The 19,962-nt window shown below is 36.6% G+C and overlaps 1 protein-coding gene across 5 annotated transcripts in view; it reads right to left on the minus strand.

The window, feature by feature from the left end:
* Positions 1–19,962, minus strand: part of CCSER2 (coiled-coil serine rich protein 2) — a 162,556-nt gene that overhangs the window by 92,036 nt on the left and 50,558 nt on the right. For all 5 annotated transcript variants that reach the window (XM_079899191.1, XM_079899192.1, XM_079899194.1 and 2 more), the window contains one exon: positions 2,311–2,401. In XM_079899191.1, coding sequence (XP_079755317.1) covers positions 2,311–2,401 — 91 coding nt within the window. The remainder of the gene's footprint in view (positions 1–2,310; positions 2,402–19,962) is intronic.

Consider the following 19,962-nt stretch of genomic DNA (forward strand, 5'->3'; position numbering starts at 1 on the left):
ATATTAGAAGACCCCTTAAACCTTGTACCAATCCTTGTAACATTCCTATCCTGCCAATAAAAAAACTCAGCAGCAGTGGGTATAGTCATTCAGGACCTCAGACCTATAAAGAGAATAGTCATTCCCTCCTTCCCAGTAGTACCAAATCTAAATACTGTTTTATCTTTGGTGCCTCTGAAGGCTACATATTTTAGATCCAGGTTCTGCTTTCTTCCGTGTTCAATTAGCTCAAAATAATCAATACTTGTTTGCCTTCTCCTAGGAAAATCTATAATATATGTGAGATGTTATACCTCAGGAGTTCCCTCCTACTTTTCACAAGTCCCCAGCCAAGACCTCAGAAACTTTAAATTGCCTTGTGATTCTACTTTTACCTAATATATGGATAACTTTTTGTTGTGCTCTAAAGATGAGGCAGGCTCTAAGACCAATGCCATCTCTCTATTTCCTGGTTTAGCTAAGGTTTCCAAAGAGAAGTTGTTATAGTTCTGTCAAAGTAAAATGCATTAGATAATTTATTCCATGGAGGTAAATCCTTCATTCCTCACTACCAGCCCTTAAAACTTCACATTAAATCTCCTGGATCATAAAGTCTCATTATTTTTTCCCTTATAATCATTAATGGTTTATGTTTTTCTTCTGTGTTCTAAAATACTTTTCCACTTGATCTTCCAGGCCACTAATTCAGATTTCAACTATGCTTTCTGTCATAGATTGAACTGTTTTGTTGGGAAATCTTCTTTTATAATAAGCTCCAGAAAGTATTGTGCTGCAATTGAATCTAAGTGCTCTCATTATCATCTCTTTCGGCCACTCTAATCCCGGGAGTTCTGCTGTTTTCCCTGTTCCTCTTCCTGGGTACTGGCTGTGGTTTTTCTTTCTCAGTTGACTAGAACTCAGCACTGATTGCTAGAGTATCCCAAGTGACAGCAGAACCACAAGAAGATGCAACAGTCTCTACCCCTGTGGTAGAGTAGATACTGTTCTCAGCTCTACACTCTGTCCTTCAATAGACTTATACATCCAATGTCCTCTGCTGCAGAGATTCGCACTGTGAATAGAGTATACTTCCAAGTCGCACTGCTCTTAGGGTTGGCCATGTAACTTGCTTTGGCCAACAGAATGTGGGTAGAATACCAGTGTGCTGGTTCTAAGTGAAGACTTTAAGAGATACTATATGCATGCTTCTCCGCACCCTATTGTCCTTCTGCCATCTGCCATGAGCACAACCTGCTCCAAGGAGTCCTGGTTTCAAAATGAAGAAGCAAGGAGTAGACCTGAACTCAGTCCCACAGTCTGAGCTATCCCAGCTAATACAAAGATCCATGAATGAGAAAAATAAATGTTTATTTTGAAAGCCACTGAGATTCTAAGAGTGATTATTATACAGCATCCTGGCAGCAGGGGAAAAGAAAAAACAAGCAAAAAAACCCTGACCATAAGACAAAAGTGAACAGCAAGCAGGCTCCTTGTACCTCGATGAAGCACTAGAACAACGAACCACGCTCTCTGAAATATCCTTGCATTTTTCTAGCAACATGTATAAAAAGGACTTCACTACCCTTTTTAGTTCATCCCTGGCCCCTGGAAGGCCTAAGAAACCTGGCAAATGTTGACTAACAGGGAATCCACAGCTCTCTGAGATTCTTCTTCCAGGAGGATCCTCATTTCAACCCTTGCCCCAGAGGATTCCTAGGCTGGTCTCTGGTTCCTGACAAGTCTTTAAGACAGAAAATCCTTCAAATGCTATGGCAATGGGGGCAAGAGCACCCAGGCCCCTCTTGCACATGGATTATCTAAAGCCCCACTCCAGCAGTTACTGGGATCCAGAGACGAAGACAGACCAGATTTGAGAGTAAAAAGGATAGAATGATTCATTCAGGTCACCATTTTCCCAGAATTGATTTTTTAAAAGTATTTATTAACTTAATGGTTTTTGCTGCTGTTTTACAAGTCAAATGATATCTCTTTTTCTCTAAATTTGTTTTCTTAAAATCAAAATGAGATAAAGGAATAAAAAATTGGATAAGACAAAGGGAAAAAAGGACAAATCCTATCTACCAGATACTTTAGGATATAGGTATACAATCTTATTGGATCATACAGTTATACGTAAGACCTACAAAGTCAGGTTTTAAACATTTAAATAATTTTGCAAAAGAACCTGTTTAACATCACTTATGATAAATTCTCAGCCTGAAAAGGCTACCACCATAGAGATAAGGAAGTCTGTAAATAACAAATACCAAATTGGATGTAGTCAAGTAGCTCAACTATATACTTCTGAAGGTTCAATATTGTCCCCCCTACCATTCTCAAGAGGTGCATCCTCAGGCAGATCCACATCAAGCATAAGGTCATCATCCTCAAGGTCACATGATTCAAGATTATTCAGAATATCCTGTAAACAAAAGCAGAAAAAATGCTATAACCTAGCTCAGTGTAATCATTATTTTCAAACATCACTATATGAGAATCTTATTTTACTCAATGTTTGTGTGGTTAAGAATAGATTTTAAAGATAAAATTAAAAAAAAAATAGATTCAACTGGTTTACTTGGTTAAGCTATTTGTAACATCCTTTTCCTAGTCTTCTTCCCCACCAGTAATTTTTATTTGTATTTTTAAAAACTTACACAGTGCTCACTATCTGCAAGATATTGTTCTAAGCACTTCACAGCTATTGATTTCTTCAGTCTTCACTATGATTTAGTGACTAGTATAATCTCCATATTATACATGATGAAACTAATGCACAGAAAATCTAAATCCCTGGCCAAAATAGAATGTGAACAACAGGAGGTCAATCTCCCGAGTCCACGCTTTTAACAACTTCCCTAATAACATGAATAATCAAAAATGGTAAACAATCTCACAGGATGTATTCATATTTGGTGTGGGAGGTGGTATTTTATTATCTCTAGGGATCTGACTACTTACATAAATTAATGAAGTGAGTCTTTAATGATGTCATTATTACATTTCCTTTCCTGAGCCAAACACCGATGCTACTACTACTTTCAGCACCACTACTGCTTCCTTGGTTTATCTTAATTTGTTCTTTCTCTACAGTAGGACTGGACTACTCAAATTGGTTATAAGCAGTCCCTCCTGGGTTCTATTTGCAATCTTGTTAGCTATTATCTATCCTTAGAAAAGTACTGTTTTGCTTTAGAAGACTCTTATTCTGAAGTCTAAATAACTAAATAAACAAAAACTAAGTTTAAGGTAATGAACTCAGTTTGACCTATAGCCCACTAGTGAATCCCTCCAGTCCAAAAACTGATCTAATACTGCAAAATCTTGCCTTAGTATATACAAGTAAAAAGATCACAAATTCACAAATCTTTAAATGGGACTGAGAGATTATGACCTTGAAAAACACTCACAGAAGGGGAATATCTACTTTATTACAGATAATATGAATAAAATTAGAAGTGTTTCCTGTATTGGATATTCCACACAAATCTTTTCAATTTTGTGTTGGGCCTTCCTTCCAGGATCCACTGAGAACTAAGAGTAATTGGAATAATTGTTATTATTTAAAATGAACAAAAAAGCTGCATAATTATTTAACCTTGGCATAAGAAAAAGTTATTTCACAGAACCTCTTTCCATTATGAAATATTTGCTGTTCTTAAAACAGTCTTCCTAAAAAAATCAAGGAAAAAAATGAATATGGAAAAAAAAAACTGCCAAAGGCCATAATGGACAATTCACAAAATAAATAGAAAATAAACGGCCAATAAATACAATGTAGGAAAGAATGCTACCACACCAATGTGGATCTATCATGATTTAGAGGAATCTAGTATCCATACAAACCATCTGGAGGCCAATTTGTTAAAATTTAGCTAAAGCCTTTTTGAAAAAGGCAAAGTCTTCCCTCCTAATAATTTATCCCTTAGAAACAGACAAATGCAAAAAATATATGTATAAGTGTGGCTATTGTAGCATTGGACAGAATGGCAAAACAAGTAGAAATGAGCTAAATGTCCAACAACAGAAAAATGGTTAAACAGGAAGTACGATATAGTCATACAACAGAATATGATGTTGTTCTTAAAAAAAGGTAATAAAAATATATTTACAGACATAGAAAGATGTTAATTGGGGAAAAATACGGACTAGTTTGTTTCCAATCTTTTGCTCTTACAAATAATGTTTCAACAAATCCCTATATGTCAACATTAAATTGAAATAAATGAATCTGTATATCAGGTTGATGGTATAACACTCAGAGAGAAACTATTTCAAGTGGGGGAAAAAAATCCTCAAACTATTTTCAGTAATCACATTACAGATGGTAATAATAGTGTTGTTATTCTGAGACTTGTGTATATTGGTATTTGCTGAAAAATGGATTCTCATCTCAGGAAAAAGAAAATAAAGATGTAAAAAACAATGAAATTAAGTAAAAATTCTATGCTATGTTCCTGAGTATAAGTGGGAAGTATCAGTATGAACACAAGATGTTTTTCATCTTAAAATAAAAGATACATTTCTTCCACTGAAAAGGCCTACATGTTAACTGGAAAAAAAAAATCACGTCTCTAAAACAGCACATACAGAATTATCCATTTTATTAAAAAAAACTGTATAATATTCATTGGAAAAAACTTAGAAGAAAACCAAAACACAGGTTAACTATTTTAGGATTCTGAGATTTTTCTTTTTCTTCTTTTTTTTTTTTTTGATTAGAGTACCTGTATTTTCTCATTTTCTGCAGTAAGTATTATAACTTATATAATTTTACTCCTAAAATCATATCTTCAATTAAAAACGTTTGGCTATTTGTATGAATATGTGTGAAACAAGATGATGTTGGGCACCCCAGGCCAAATCTGACAACTAAAGACACAGCAAAGAATCAAAGGCAATAGAACCTCATTTTCTAAGTCCAAAGTAGGGCTTGCTGAGAAGCACCAGTCAGCAAAAGGAGCACTGTCACCACTGCCAAAAAGGTGTTCAACTTTTAATAACTAATTAAACTCTACATATGTTTTGTAGGGTTTTCTGTAGGTTTCATTTTATAACAAAGATTTAAAAACATAGTCTTAGGGAATGGGAATGAGCCTGTTCTAATGAATTCAAAAGTGGTCAAAAAATTGTATCACTTTGAGAAGTTACTAAGGCTCAATGGAAAAGTAAGGGGGACACAGTTAGCAATAGTTACAGAAAGGGAAAACCATCCACATTTATGCTTCAAGTTAACACTCATCAATAAATCATTATATATGATATTTCAGAAATTTATCTAGACACATGGAAAGATGCTCTGTAAAATGGTGGGCGGGGAAGCAATTATATATGTACAATATGACTTCATCTTTAATGCTGTAAAATACATTTAAATGTCTGAATGGTGATAAACCAAAGAATTGTTATTATTTTCCACTATGTGAGACAACATGCGCTTATGTTCTTTGTATTCCTTTTGATTTTGACTTGCTACACTTTTTTTGATTTTGTAATAAGAACATACTGCTTTTATAATAAGCAAAACTTCACACTTAAAACAGTGAACCTCCCTTAGCAACAGCAGGGAAGTTCAAACCACACAAGTCTAGCCTGCATGTGGGAATCCTCAACCCAGCCCATCCCCTAACCACAATAATAACCAGAGCCACCTGCCTCTCCCCTCTTCACTCGAGCCATTCTGGACTAGTTTGGGTGTCTGTCCTGGTGTTCCCAGAAAGTCTCACTATGTGAATAATAAATGTTTTCACATTCTCTTGCTACATGTGTGGCACCATCTTTCTCGACACTGAACAAATCTGGGGGGAGGGCAGTTGATCCTGCCTCCATGTGGCAACCACAAGACACACCATCAAAAATTCAACACATATGAAAACCAATATATGCAAGGCATAATTCTGGGTACATGATATATTCATGTAAAAAGACAATCCCTATCTTGAGAGTTTGCTAAACTACTCAATGATATTGCTGCCCTGGCATCCATTTTGTGTGACCAAGAAGTCTGCAGGGGCCTGCCCTAGATAACAGTTCCAGAGTCATAAGCAAATGTAAATTCCTAACAGGACTTCTCCAGCAGCCCTTGTGAGCAACAGTTTCCCCTGCCCCCCAGGGACTGCCCCTTGTGAAACCTTAGATAAGACCGCTGCTGAGCTTACCAAAACCCTGCACTTCTTGGTTTGAACTGCCCAATCAAGCCTTAGCCCAAGAACCTAAAAGCACTCCAGCCATGGACCCTAATAATAAAAGCATGTGCCCCAGGTTCCTGCCACTCTGTTTGCCCTTGTATGGCTCCTCGAGGCATGCCACGTTTTCCCATATGGCCCCTGCAGGCATGCCATGTACTTCCTCCAGGACCTGAGAGTAATAAACTTCTCTATTTCTATTTCCCTTGTGGTCTTTTGTTGAATTGGGGCTCACCAAACAACACCTTGGGGCTCTACTTAACAAATGTTAATTTAACAAAGTCACAACAACCCTCCAAATTTACTTGTCTCCCCTCAAACAGAAAATTCCTCACAGTATGGTATTCCCAGGTGTCATGAGGGTATATCACATGGATATATATCTTGGCAAATCAGAGCCAATCTAAAACAAATTCAATTGCAACAAAAAAAATAAAATACCTAAGAATAAACCTACCTAAAGGGACAAAAGACCTGTATGCAAAAAACTGTAAGATACTGATAAAAGAAATTAAAGATGATACAAATAGATAGAGAGATATACCATGTTCTTGAATTGGAAGAATCAACATTGTGAAAATGACTATACTACCCAAAGCAATCTACAGATTCAGTGCAATCCCTATCACACTACCAATGGCATTTTTCATAGAACTAGAACAAAAAATTTCACAATTTGTATGGAAACACAAAAGACCCCGAATAGCCAAAGCAATCTTGAGAAAGAAAAACGGAGCTGGAGGAATCAGGTTCCCAGTCTTCAGACTATATTACAAAGCTAAAGTAAGCAAGACAGTATGGTACTGGCACAGAAACAGAAATATAGATCAATGGAACAGGACAGAAAGACCAGAGATAAACCCACACACATATGGTCACCTTATTTTTGACAAAGGAGGCAAGAATATACAATGGAGAAAAGACAGCCTCTTCAATAAGTGGTGCTGGGAAAACCGGACAGCTACATGTAAAAGAATGAAATTAGAACACTCCCTAACACCATACACAAAAATAAATTCAAAATGGATTAAAGACCTAAATGTAATGCCAGACACTATAAAACTCTTAGAGGAAAACATTGGCAGAACACTCCATGACATAAATCACAACAAGATCCTTTTTAACCCACCACCTAGAGAAATGGAAATAAAAACAAAAATAAACAAATGGGACCTAATGAAACTTAAAAGCTTTTGCACAGCAAAGGAAAACATAAACAAGACCAAAAGACAACACTCAGAATGGGAAAAAATATTTGCAAATGAGCAACTGACAAAGGATTAATCTCCAAAATTTACAAGCAGCTCATGCGGCTCAATACCAAAAAATCAAACAACCCAATCCAAAAATGGGCAGAAGACCTAAATAAACATTTCTCCAAAGAAGATATACAGATTGCCAACAAACACATGAAAGGATGCTCAACATCACTGATCATTAGAGAAATGCAAATCAAAACTACAATGAGGTATCACCTCACACCAGTCAGAATGGCCATCATCAAAAAATCTGCAAACAATAAATGCTAGAGAGGGTGTAGAGAAAAGGGAACCCTCTTGCACTATTGGTGGGAATGTAAATTGATACAGCCACTATGGAGAACAGTATGGAGGTTCCTTAAAAAACTACAAATAGAACTACCATATGACCCAGCAATCCCACTACTGGGCATATACCCTGAGAAAACCATAATTCAAAAAGAGTCATGCACCACAATGTTCACTGCAGCTCTACAGTGAACCTTTACAATAGCCAGGACATGGAAGCAAACTAAGTGTCCATCGACAGATGAATGGATAAAGGTGTGGCACATATATACAATAAAATATTACTCAGCCATAAAAAGAAATTAAATTGAGTTATTTGTAGTGAGGTGGATGGACCTAGAGTCTGTCATAGAGAGGGAAGTCAGAGAAAAACAAATACCGTATGCTAACACATATATATGGAATCTAAAAAAAAAAAAAAAGGTTCTGATGAACCTAGGGACATGACAGGAATAAAGACACAGATGCAGAGAATGGACTTGAGGACATGGGGAGGGGGAAGGGTAAGCTGGGATGAAGTGAGAGAGTGGCATGGACATATATACACTATCAAATGTAAAACAGATAGCTAGTGGGAAGCAGCCACATTGCACAGGGAGATAAGCTCCTTGCTTTGTGACCACCTAGAGGGGTGGGATAGGGAGGGTGGGAGGGAGACACAAGAGGGAGGAGATATGGGGATATATGTATAGGTATAGCTGATTCACTTTGTTATAAAGCAGAAAACCAACACACCATTGTAAAGCAATTATACTCCAATAAAGATGTTCAAAAAATTTAACAATTTAAAAATTTTTTAAATAAAATAAAATAAAATTGTTTTAAATGAAACAAAGTCAAGTCAAGACAACCTAAGAAACAACAAATTCAGCCTCTAGAACGTGGAAGAGGAGACTATATTCTGCATAAACAGTATGGTAAGGGCAAGGAAGCAAAAAGCATAATCTATTCCAAACGTTGGCAGAAACTTTTTTAAAAGGTGAAACGTATTTTAGATTTTGCAAGTCTACAGAGAAAATCAAGTATATTATGTAGGTACTTATATAACCATTTAAAGTGTAACCTCTGGAAGTGTAAAAAACATTCTTAGTTTTCAGGCTGTGAAAAAAACAGGTGGTTGGCCAAATTTCGCTTACAGGACATAGTATGCTGATCTGCTCTATTCAAATAACTTCAAGTAGCTCATTAACACTTGTTATGGACTGAATGTTTGTGTGTGCATCCCCCCAAAATTCATATGTTGAAGCTCTAACCCTCAATATGAGGATATTTGGAAATATGGCCTTTGGGAGATAATTAGGTTTAGACAAGGTCATGATGGTGGGGACCCGATCATGGGATTAGTGTCCTTAGAGGAAGCAAAAGAGACCAGAGCACACAATCTCTCTCCCCACCATGTGAGGATTCTGTTAAAAGGTGAAGAGGGCCTTCACTAGGAACTGAATCTGCCAACACCTTGATCTAGGACTTCCAGACTCCAAAACCGTAAAAAATAAATGTCTCTGTTCAAGCCACACAGCCTACAGTATTTTGTTACAGTAGCTACAACTAAGACAACACTCAAACAGAGTGTAAGGGGAAGGGACAGAAATATATCTACATCATGAAAAACTATTTCAGCCATGTTAAGGAGTTTGGACTGTATCTCAATGACAGGGATATGACTGTTGAGTTTTAAGAAGTGACAAATTGAGATCTACATTAAAGAAACATTATTCTGGTTACAGTGTAGACAATGGATTTAAATCGGGGAAAAAAAGCAGTTTTGTAGCTACTGCAGAATCCATGTGGCATATGACAGCAGCCTGATATTAATTAGTGTCAGTGACAATGAAAGAATAGCAATTATAAGACACACTGAGGAGTTCGGATCTAAAGAACCAAAGTTAACTAAGAAGTAAAGAAAGAGCCATGAATGACTCCTTGGTTCCTGGATTTAGAAACAGGTGGGTGATTCCCATTCACTGAAATAAAGTACTAAAAAAGGATGACCAGATGTGATAGGAGATTAAAAAATTAATAAATAATATTAGAACCTGACAGTTTTGACATGCCTGCTGCATCTTTAAGAAGACATGTCCACCAGACAATTAAATATACAGGGGAGTGGAGTTGAGGTGTGGGAGTCACTACCACATAGATGACAACTGAAAGTTGTTGAATAATGAGTTTGACAAGAGACACAATGCTGACTGAGAAGACTGGATTCTAATATCTGTCTTAGACAGTTTTTCCCACATTCCCATAGAAGGTCTCTGTTTCTCCAATATCAGATTTTGAGAACAGTAGTATCAGAGATATTATTAGACCTTTCAGAAAGGATTCAGGCAAAGAGATAAGAAAAAAATTATTATAATTTTTCTTCACTAGTGTAGAAATCTGTCATTTGTACACTCTAGGAAATGCATTATTATAGGAAGAAAGGAAGCCATATAAGCATGGAGACTGCTTAACATGGCAAAGTGTTTCTCTTCCATGTTTGTGATGGTGGCAGGCTCTTCCTCTCACTGGCAAGCCTGCATTTGTTGGAAGCCAACATCCACATATACCTGGGAGACGATCTAGCACAGCGATTAGCTGGGAGTATGACAATGAAAACATAAATCTGTATACTGTCTGGCTTCCAGAGGCTTCCCACAAATCTCACTGGAATTAAAACCCTGACTAAACACATATGAGCAGAAGTGCCACAGAACTTCCTCGGTCTCTGAGAATGCTTTTCCATTCAAAAAGAGTGAACTGTGAGATGGTGGGCCAGTGCTTCCTTAACGAGTTTCTCCTTCAGTAATACACTGAAGAAAGCCTAAATGTTTCTGGCAAATAAAGGACTTCATCACAAGTTTGTATTCATCACCATGCAGTAAAATTAATTTTTTCTTTTGGCATACAGTTTATGAATTTTAAAACACATATAAGTTTGTGTAATCACCAATATAATCAGGACACATAATTTCTTCACCCAAAGAAACTTCCTTGTACTATCCAGTTTTAATTACACCCTCTCCCACCCATCACCCCTAGCAGACAATGATCTGTTCTCCATCACTACAGCTGTTTTTTTTAAGAATGTCATAACTGCAATCATACACTACGTAACCTTTTGGGACTGGCTTATTTCACTCGGCAGAATGCCTTTATGATTAATCTAAATCATTGAATATATCAGTAACTCATTACTTTTTACTAGTGAATAGCATTCCACTAAATGGATGTAACAGTTTGTGCGTCCATTTACTCACTGAAGTAAACTGGTTTTTCCAGTTTTTAGTTATTATAAATAAAGCTACTACGAACATTCATGTACAGGTTTCTGTGTGAATATAGGATTTCATTTCTCTAGAGTAAATACCCAAGTGAGTAGGACTGTTCGGTGATATAGTGAGTTTATGTTTAACTTGATAAGAAACTGCTAAACCATTTCCCAGAATTGCTGTAACAATTTGCATTCCAATTATCATTGAGACCAGCCCTTCCCATATGCCCCTCCCCAGCTTGACTGCAGACTTTAAAGTAGACCTTGTTCCCAGTGTGGGACTCTGCTACCTGGTTCCAAAGGGCACAGTGGCAAACTTATTCATGAAATACTGTGTTTGTCCGCTCTAACCTGTCTGGGGTTACATGAATAACTAACACAAAGTGCTTTTCTTTGTTTTGCCCAACTTGGAATTCACTCAGGCAGAAAAGCTGTGGGCACTGCTCAAAAACTACTGTAAGTCAAACAATCCACAATCACCCTGGGGCAAAAGATTATAGTTGATATAATAGAATACTAAAAGACTGAGAAAAAAGGCTGGGGAGAGAATTTCTTTGGGAAATTAGGTAATTCAAAAGTGCCATGTATGTTGGAAATTTAGAAAGCCACAAAAATGCCCAGGGCAGAATGTATTCTCAGTAAAGACCTAAGAAAGCCCAAAGCTTTCACCTCTGGCTGATCTCTAGGCCCAGAAAAAGTAGCAAGTGAAGGCTAAGGTAGAACTGTAAATGGTCAGGCTAAAGATTGAAGGAGTGGCCCAACACAGAGCCAATATGCAGACAGAGACACTGAATGGGTTTTTTTTTTTAATTTTGACTGTAAGATCTTTTAATTCTCCTTCCTTTTAATTCTTTGTTGTTTCTCTGCCTCCTTCTCTTCTTCTTTCCCTTATTCCCTTCCTCTTCCTCTCTCCCTCTTTTTTGCTTTTCTTTCTTTCTTTCTTTCTTTTTTTTTTTTGCTGTACGCAGGCCTCTCACTGTTGTGACCTCTCCCGTTGCGGAGCACAGGTTCTGGACGCGCAAGCTCAGCGGCCACGGCTCACAGGCCCAGCTGCTCCGCGGCATGTGGGATCTTCCCTGACCAGGGCACGAACCTGCATCGGCAGGCGGACTCTCAACCACTGCGCCACCAGGGAAGCCCTCTTTTCTTTCTTTTTATTTGCCATCTGGCACTCAAGGAAATCTCTGCATAAAACACTAAATAAACACAAGCTAAAATAACACACACTTCATAGACCACACATGAAAAGAGAGGCTTTGGAAAAATAGTTTAGAAAATTCACTAAAAAAAAAAAAAGGGGGCACTTCCCTGGTAGTCCAGTGGGTAAGACTCCATGCTCCCAACGCAGGGGGCCTGCATTCAATCCCTGGTTGGAGAACTAAATCCCATATGCATGCTGCAACTAAGAGTTCACATTCCGCAACTAAGAAGCCCACATGCCACAACTAAGAGTCCGCATACCACAACAAAGATCCTGCATGCTGCAACTAAGACCCAGCACAACTAAAAATAAATAAATAAATAAATAAATAATTTTTTTTAAAAAAAACAGCTATAGCCTAAAAAAGTAACAAAAACAAACCCTAAGAAAGATGAAGGATACGATTTCCAGTGTTGCTATATTAAAATATTTAAAATGACTAGTTTTCAACAAAACCTTAGGGACCTGCAAAGAAAGTATCATCCAGTCACAGAAAAAAAAACAAAAATTAACAGAAATGATCCCTGAGGAAGCCCAAGCACTGAACTTAATAAAGGCTTTAAATCAACTATCTTAAATATGCTCAAACCTCAGGCAAAGTATATTTAACCAAGTACAGAATATCAGTGAAGATATAAAACATAAAGGAATGAAAAGTAAAAATTCTGGAGGTGAAAGTATAACAATTTAAGAGAAAAACTCCTAAATACATAAAACAAGTATTAACGAACACAAAAGGAGAAATTGACAGTAACACAATAATAGAAGAAGACTTTAAAACCCCACTTGCATCAACAGACAGATCATCCAGACAGAAAATCAATAAGGAAACACTGGCCTTAAAGAACGTGTTAGACTCATTAAACTTAATAGCTATCTACTGGACATTCCATCCAAAAGAGCAAAATACACATTTTTTTCAAGTGCACATAACACATTCTCCAGGATAGATCACATACTAGGCCACAAAACTAGTCTCAAGTTTAAGAAAACTGAAATCACATCAAGCATTTTTCCCACCACAACACTATGACAACTAAAAATCAACTACAAGAAAAAAAACTGAAAAAGACACAAACACGTGGAAGCTAAAGAATATGCTACTAAACAAACACTGGATCACAGAAGAAATCAAAGAAGAAAGAAAGAAAAAAAAAACTGGAGACAAATGAAAATGGAAACACAATGCTCCAATATCTATGGAATGCAGCAAAAGCAGTTCTAGGAAGGAAATTTATAGCAATACAAGAAAACATCCTCAACAAAATACTAGCAAACCAAATTCAACAATACATTACAGGGATCATACACCTTGATCAAGTGGGATTTATCCCAGGGATGCAAAGATGGTTCAATATCTGCAAATCAATCAGTGTGATACAACACATTAACAAATTGAAGAATAAAAACCATATGGTCATCTCAATAGATACAGCAAAAGCTTTTGAGAAAATTCAACATCCATTTATGATAAAAACTCTCCAGAAAGTGGGTATAGAAAGAATATAATAAAGGCCATATAGGATAAGCCTAAAGCTTATATCATACTCAGTAGTGAAAAGTTGATAGCATTTCTTCTAAGATCAGGAACAAGACAAAGATGCCCACTCTTGCCACTTTTATTCAACATAGTATTAGAAGTCCTAGACACAGCAATCAGACAAGAAAAAGAAATAATAAATGGAAAGTAAGAACTAAAACTGTCACTGTTTGGAGATGACATGATACTATATATAGAAAATTCTAAGGACACCACCAAAAAACAGAATAAGTGAATTCACTGAAGTGTCAGGAAATAAAATTAATATACAGAAATCTGCTGCATTTCTATACACTAACAACAAACTATCAGAAAGAGAAATTAAGAAAATCCCATTTATAACTGCATCAAAAAGAATAAAATACATAGGAATAAGACTTTTACTCTGAAAACCGTAAGACAATGATGAAAGAAATTGAAGATGACACAAACGAATGGAAAGATATATGTCCTCACGGACTGGAAGAATATTGTTAAAAAAAATCATACTACCCAAGGCAATCTACAGATTGAATGCAACTTCTATCAAAATACCAATGGCGTTTTTCATAGAACTAGAAGAAATAATTCTACTAATCTTTTGTGGAAACACAAAAGACCCTGAATCTTCATGACTTTGCATTTGGCAATAAATTCTTTGGTATGACATCAAAAGCAGAAGTAATAAAAGAAAAAATTAAATTGGATTCATCAAAATTAAAAACTTTTGTGCATCAAAGGACATTATCAACAAAGTGAAAAGACAACCTACAGAATGAAAGAAAATATTTGCAAATCATATCTAATAAGACTCTAGTATCCAAGATACATAAAACCACAAAAAATCCAATTTTTTTAAGTGGGCAAAGGACTTACATAGACTTTATCTGAAGAAGATATACAAATATCCAACAAGCACATGAAAAGATGCTCAACATTATTATTCATTTGGGAAATGTAAATCAAAACCACAATGGAATATCACTTAATATCCAGTAGGTTGACTATTTAAAAAAAAAAAGACAGTAAATAAGTGTCATCAAGTATGTAGAAAAACTGGAAGACTTATACATTGCTGTATAAGACTTACACATTTTACATTGGGAATGTAAAATGATTCAGCTGCAATTAAAAACAAAACAAAAACGGTTCAGCAGCTCTTCAAAAAGTTAAACACAGAATTACTACATAATCCAGCAATTTCACTCCAAGGTATATACACCTCAAAAATTTAAAGCAGGTACTCAAACAAACACATGTACATGCATGTTCATAGTAGCACTATCCACAACAGCAAAAAGGTAGAAACTGCCCATATGTCCTATGTCCATTAATGGATGAATGGAATGTACATATGATGGACTATTATTCAGCTTTAAAAAGGAATGGACTCCTGATACATGCTACAAAAATGTGGAAGAACCACAAAAACACTATGCTAAGTAAAAGATCTGGGCACAAAAGGTCACATGTTGTATAATTCCACATATGAAATATCCAAAATAGGTAAATTCATACAGACAGAGAGCAGATTGATGGTTTCCAGAGGCTGGGGAGGGGTGAATGGGGAGTAACTACTTAAGTGAGTACAATCTTTACTTATGGGTGATGAAATGTTTTGGAACTAGACAGAGGTAGTGGTTGCACAGTATTGCAAATATACAAAATGCCACTGAAATGTTCGCTTTAAAATGGTTAATTTTATGTTGAATGAAATTTCACTCAAGAATAAAAAAGAGCTTTTGAAAATTAAAAAATATTGCTCAAATTTCTAAGAAAATTACTTGTACATTTAACCTTTGATCCAATATCACCATTCTATATATCTATCCCCAAAATGCAAAAAGACAAGGCTATTTATTAAAGAACTAGTTGTAATAGCAAAAGCATAATATATATGTTTAGAAGCTGAGAGGTGGTAAATATATTCATATTTGCTTACTTTTTCTAAAAAAAATGAAGTAATAAAAAATTAATTTAAAACTTTTAAACAAATATCTGTATTTTCATACTCCTTCTCCTACCTTAGCCTCTATAATATGCTATTCTTATGTAATATGAATGTTATTTGGGTGTTTGTGTTGTTTCCAATATTCTACTATTGCAAATAATGCTTAAACGAATCCCTAACAGTCAAAAGTAAAATAATATACACAAACCTGTGTATCAAGTTCATGGAATAACCATTCAGAGAGAAACTATTACAAATAGAAAAAAAGAAAGAAAGAAAAAAAATCCTCAAGCTGTTTTCAATAATTATATTGTTGGTGGTGGAATTATTGGGTTGGCCAAAAAGTTTGTTCGGGTTTTTCCATAACATCTTACAGAAAATTACAATATTATTCTCAGACCTTCATAGGACAATAGTCCCATCAACTTTGCATTCCTAACAGTAGCCTCTATTAAAATTTCACCAAACAGTTTTGCTTCACAATACTAGATAGGGTATAATATCCTTTTCCGTAAAACATTCAGCTAAGAAGACCAACTACTTCACATAAAGCCTGTTTAAACTTTCACTTGAACTTTCATCTTAATCCCATCAACCAATGCATTACTATTTTCTCTCAGTCTAAAGTGGCCCCAGTTAAGACATGTTCGTCAACATGTTTTGATACCAAAGTACATGGGGGTCTGTGTCAAGGAGTCCCAGAAAGGTCTCTTCTACACCTGGTGACCATTTTACCCACTCACATACATAAGGCCTTAGGTCCCCAGAGGGGAAGAATTAAGAGCCAAGGGACCCTATCCCTTCTGTCAATCTTCACTTTCACTAATCTACCAGAACACTGTCCCAGGTGATTCCAAGTCAGGTTTCTCAATTTTACCTTTGCCTTTAAGCTTTTAAAATTCCTCCAAACTGGGATAAATACAGTGGTATTGTTCAGGCCCCTTTAAAGTTGTAGAACCAGCATTAGCTCCCATTGGTACACTCAATCTTCAACACTGCTGCATTAACACCTTTGTCTTAACCTCATCAATGTCCAATATATTCACTATATTTCTCATAAACATCGACCCCTGATGGGACGAATCCCTTAGCTCTCCCCTTCTGTTTTCCTCCCTTTTCTTTTTAATGACTTTTTTTTTCATCTTTAACATCGATAAGGGAAACTGAGACAACAAATCTAATAACGTTTCTCAGCTGCTTGGTTTTACAACAGTATTGTTTCATGAGGTGCCCATGTAAAAGGGGCCCTCTTAATCACAAGAGTTACCATGACCTGGTTATAGGGCATATTCAGTAGATAAATAACCTTCATATGAAAAGCATCAAGTCAATCCAACATGGCTTGCTATGAAGTGCACAGACTCTTCATCTGTGGTGTTCCACTTGGCATTTATAGAAGAAATACAGTCTCTCTTCTCAGATAAACAGACTTTACAGCAAGTTTTATCCAGTCCACCAGGCTACCCACTCCCTCAGGTAACCTACTATGGACAGCCATCTGTGATTGTTCTACAGTGAGCTGTGGGTCCTATGTCAACCCAACATTCTCTTCCACTCTGTAGCATTCAAAACCAAAGATACTACCCCTAAATTAGTCACTCTCGCAATCCATTTTACTAAAAGTTCTTCAGGAAGTTGACACAGATCCACAAAATAAGACTACTCCTTGGCACTATAACCCTTGGTTTCAGTAGTTTCTTGGGTTTTCCTTCTCCCTAACTGGACCACCTTCCTGGTAACCAGAGTTCATAACAGTACTGCCTTTTGTCCTAGAATAATCTCTCTCATTAGGGGTGGCTTTAAAGTTATTGGTGGTAGATCAGACTGACTGAAATCTAAGCTTGGCCCAGCATCAGGATCAGCCCCAGCACTCTATATTACTTTCACTTTAGCTATTATAAGTAACAATAGCCAACACATTATATATTTAGTTTGCTTATTATTCTGCATTTCCTTCTGTAACCAGTGAGCCACCTCATTGGGGATTGTGTCTCCCACCGTTTCTAAATTCTATTCCACAACTTTTGCCTTTAGTAATGGATCATAGCACAGCTGCAGTTTCATATCATGAGTAACTAGATAGCCATCCAAGAATCAAAATTTCTTCATCCCCAGTCCTTTCATCCTTTCTCTTCCCACAAGCTACAGTGAGGCAGGGTTATCTAGCATATTCCACTTTTTCTGACACCAACTACAAGGACTTTTGACACTAATGATCCAGAGTTAGGACAAACTTCACAGGTTAAGGGCACAGTCTTCCACAAGACTGACATTAATTCAGACATCACTGGCCAAAAAAGCTCAGGGGTTCCCAGGCCCTGTATGTCCTACTAACTGCCTACAAATGCAGAGGTTCCCGTGACTCCCTCAGGTTATTCACTAGAACAACTCACAGAACTCAGGAAAGCAATATACTTCATGATAAGTTGTATTATAGCCAAAATGGTATAAATCAGGACAAACCAAAAGAAGAGACACACAGGGCAAAGCTTAGGATGGTCACAAACGCAAAGCTTCTGTGTTCTCTCCCCATGGAGTCAGAACAGGTCACCTCCTTGGCACACAGATCAGCAACGTATGCAGAGAGTATGGTTAATTAGGGATGTTCACCTGAGATTCAGTGTCCAGAGTTTTTATTGTAGTTTCATTACAAAAGCATGCATGGTTGAATCATTGGCCACATGACTGAACTCAATGTCCAGCCCACTCCCCCTGCTCCCCAGAGATCAGACTAATAGCAGAGGGCTCAACACCCCAACCCTCTAATCACATGTTTGGTTTTTCTTGCATGGACTACCCTGACCTTGAGCCGCCCTGTTAGCATAAATTATTAGGGCCCACAGTGAACAAAAACACTTCTATCACTTGGGAAATTCCAAAGATGTAGAGGCTCCCACGCAGAAACTAGGAACAAAAGCCAGCTGAATTCTTCATTATACAACACAAGACTTACTATAAGACATAACAAGACAGTAATCAAGACAGAATGTGACTGGCAAAAGGACATGTAGATCAACAAAAAAGAACAGAGAGCTCAAAAGTAGACCCACACAAATACACTCAACTCATTCTGACAAAAGAGCAACAGCAATTTAATGCAGAAAGGATAGTCTTCTCAACAAATAGTGCTGGAATTCTTAGACAAAAGTTTATGCAAAAAAATTAACTCAAACATAGGTGTTACACAAAAATTAACTCAATATGGATCACAGACCAAAATGTAAAATACAATACTATAAAACTTCTTGAAGTAGAAAAACAAAGTAGAAAAACTACATGACCTTGATCTGTGAAAGAAAAAATTAAGTTGGAATTTATTAAAATGTTTGGTCTGTAAAGGATACTATTTTTTTAACATGTTTATTGGAGTATAATTGCTTTACAATGGTGTGTTAGTTTCTGCTTTATAACAAAGTGAATCAGCTATACATATACATATATCCCCATATCTCCTCCCTCTTTCGTCTCCCTCCCACCCTCCCTATCCCACCCCTCTAGGTAGACACAAAGCACCAAGCTGCTCTCCCTATGCTATGTGGCTGCTTCCCACCAGCTATCTATTTTACATTTGATAGTGTATATATGTGAAGGACACTTTTAAGAGAATGAAAAGACAAGGCACAGGCTGGGAAACACATGCAAAACACATATCTGATAAAAGACATATCCAAAATATACAAAGAACTCTTAAAACTCAACAGTAAGAAATGAATTTTAAAATGGGCAAAAGATCCAAACTGACACCTAAAGATATACAGATGACAAGCATATGAAAAGATGCTCAACATCATTTGTCATTAGGGAATTGCAAATTTAAAACAATAACAGGATACCACTATACACCTATTAGAATGCCTAAAACACAAAGCACTGACAATACCAATTGCTGGTAAGGACACAGAGGACCTAGAACTCTCACTCACTGCCAGTGGAAATGCAAGATGGTACAGCTACTTTGCAAAACAGTTTGGCAGTTTCTTATAAGGCTAAACAGTCTCACCACGTGATTGAGCATTTGCACTCTTTGGTATTTTCCCAAATGAGTTGAAAACACCTGTCCACATAAATACCTGCATGTGAATATTTATAGCAGCTTTATTCATAATGGCCAAAAATGAAGCAACCAACATGTCCTTTGATAGCTGAATGGATAAACGAACTGCGGTACAATGCAATATTATTCATCAATAAAAAGAAATGAGGTAGCAAGCCACAGAAAGACCCGGAAGTATCTTAAATTCATATTGCTAAATGAAAGAAACCAATATGAAAAAGCTATGTGCTGTATGATTTCAATTATATGACATTCTTAAAAAGACAAAATTAT

This window comes from Stenella coeruleoalba (genome assembly GCF_951394435.1).
Source record: "Stenella coeruleoalba genome assembly, chromosome: 16".
In the NCBI taxonomy this organism is placed as follows: Eukaryota; Metazoa; Chordata; class Mammalia; order Artiodactyla; family Delphinidae; genus Stenella; species Stenella coeruleoalba.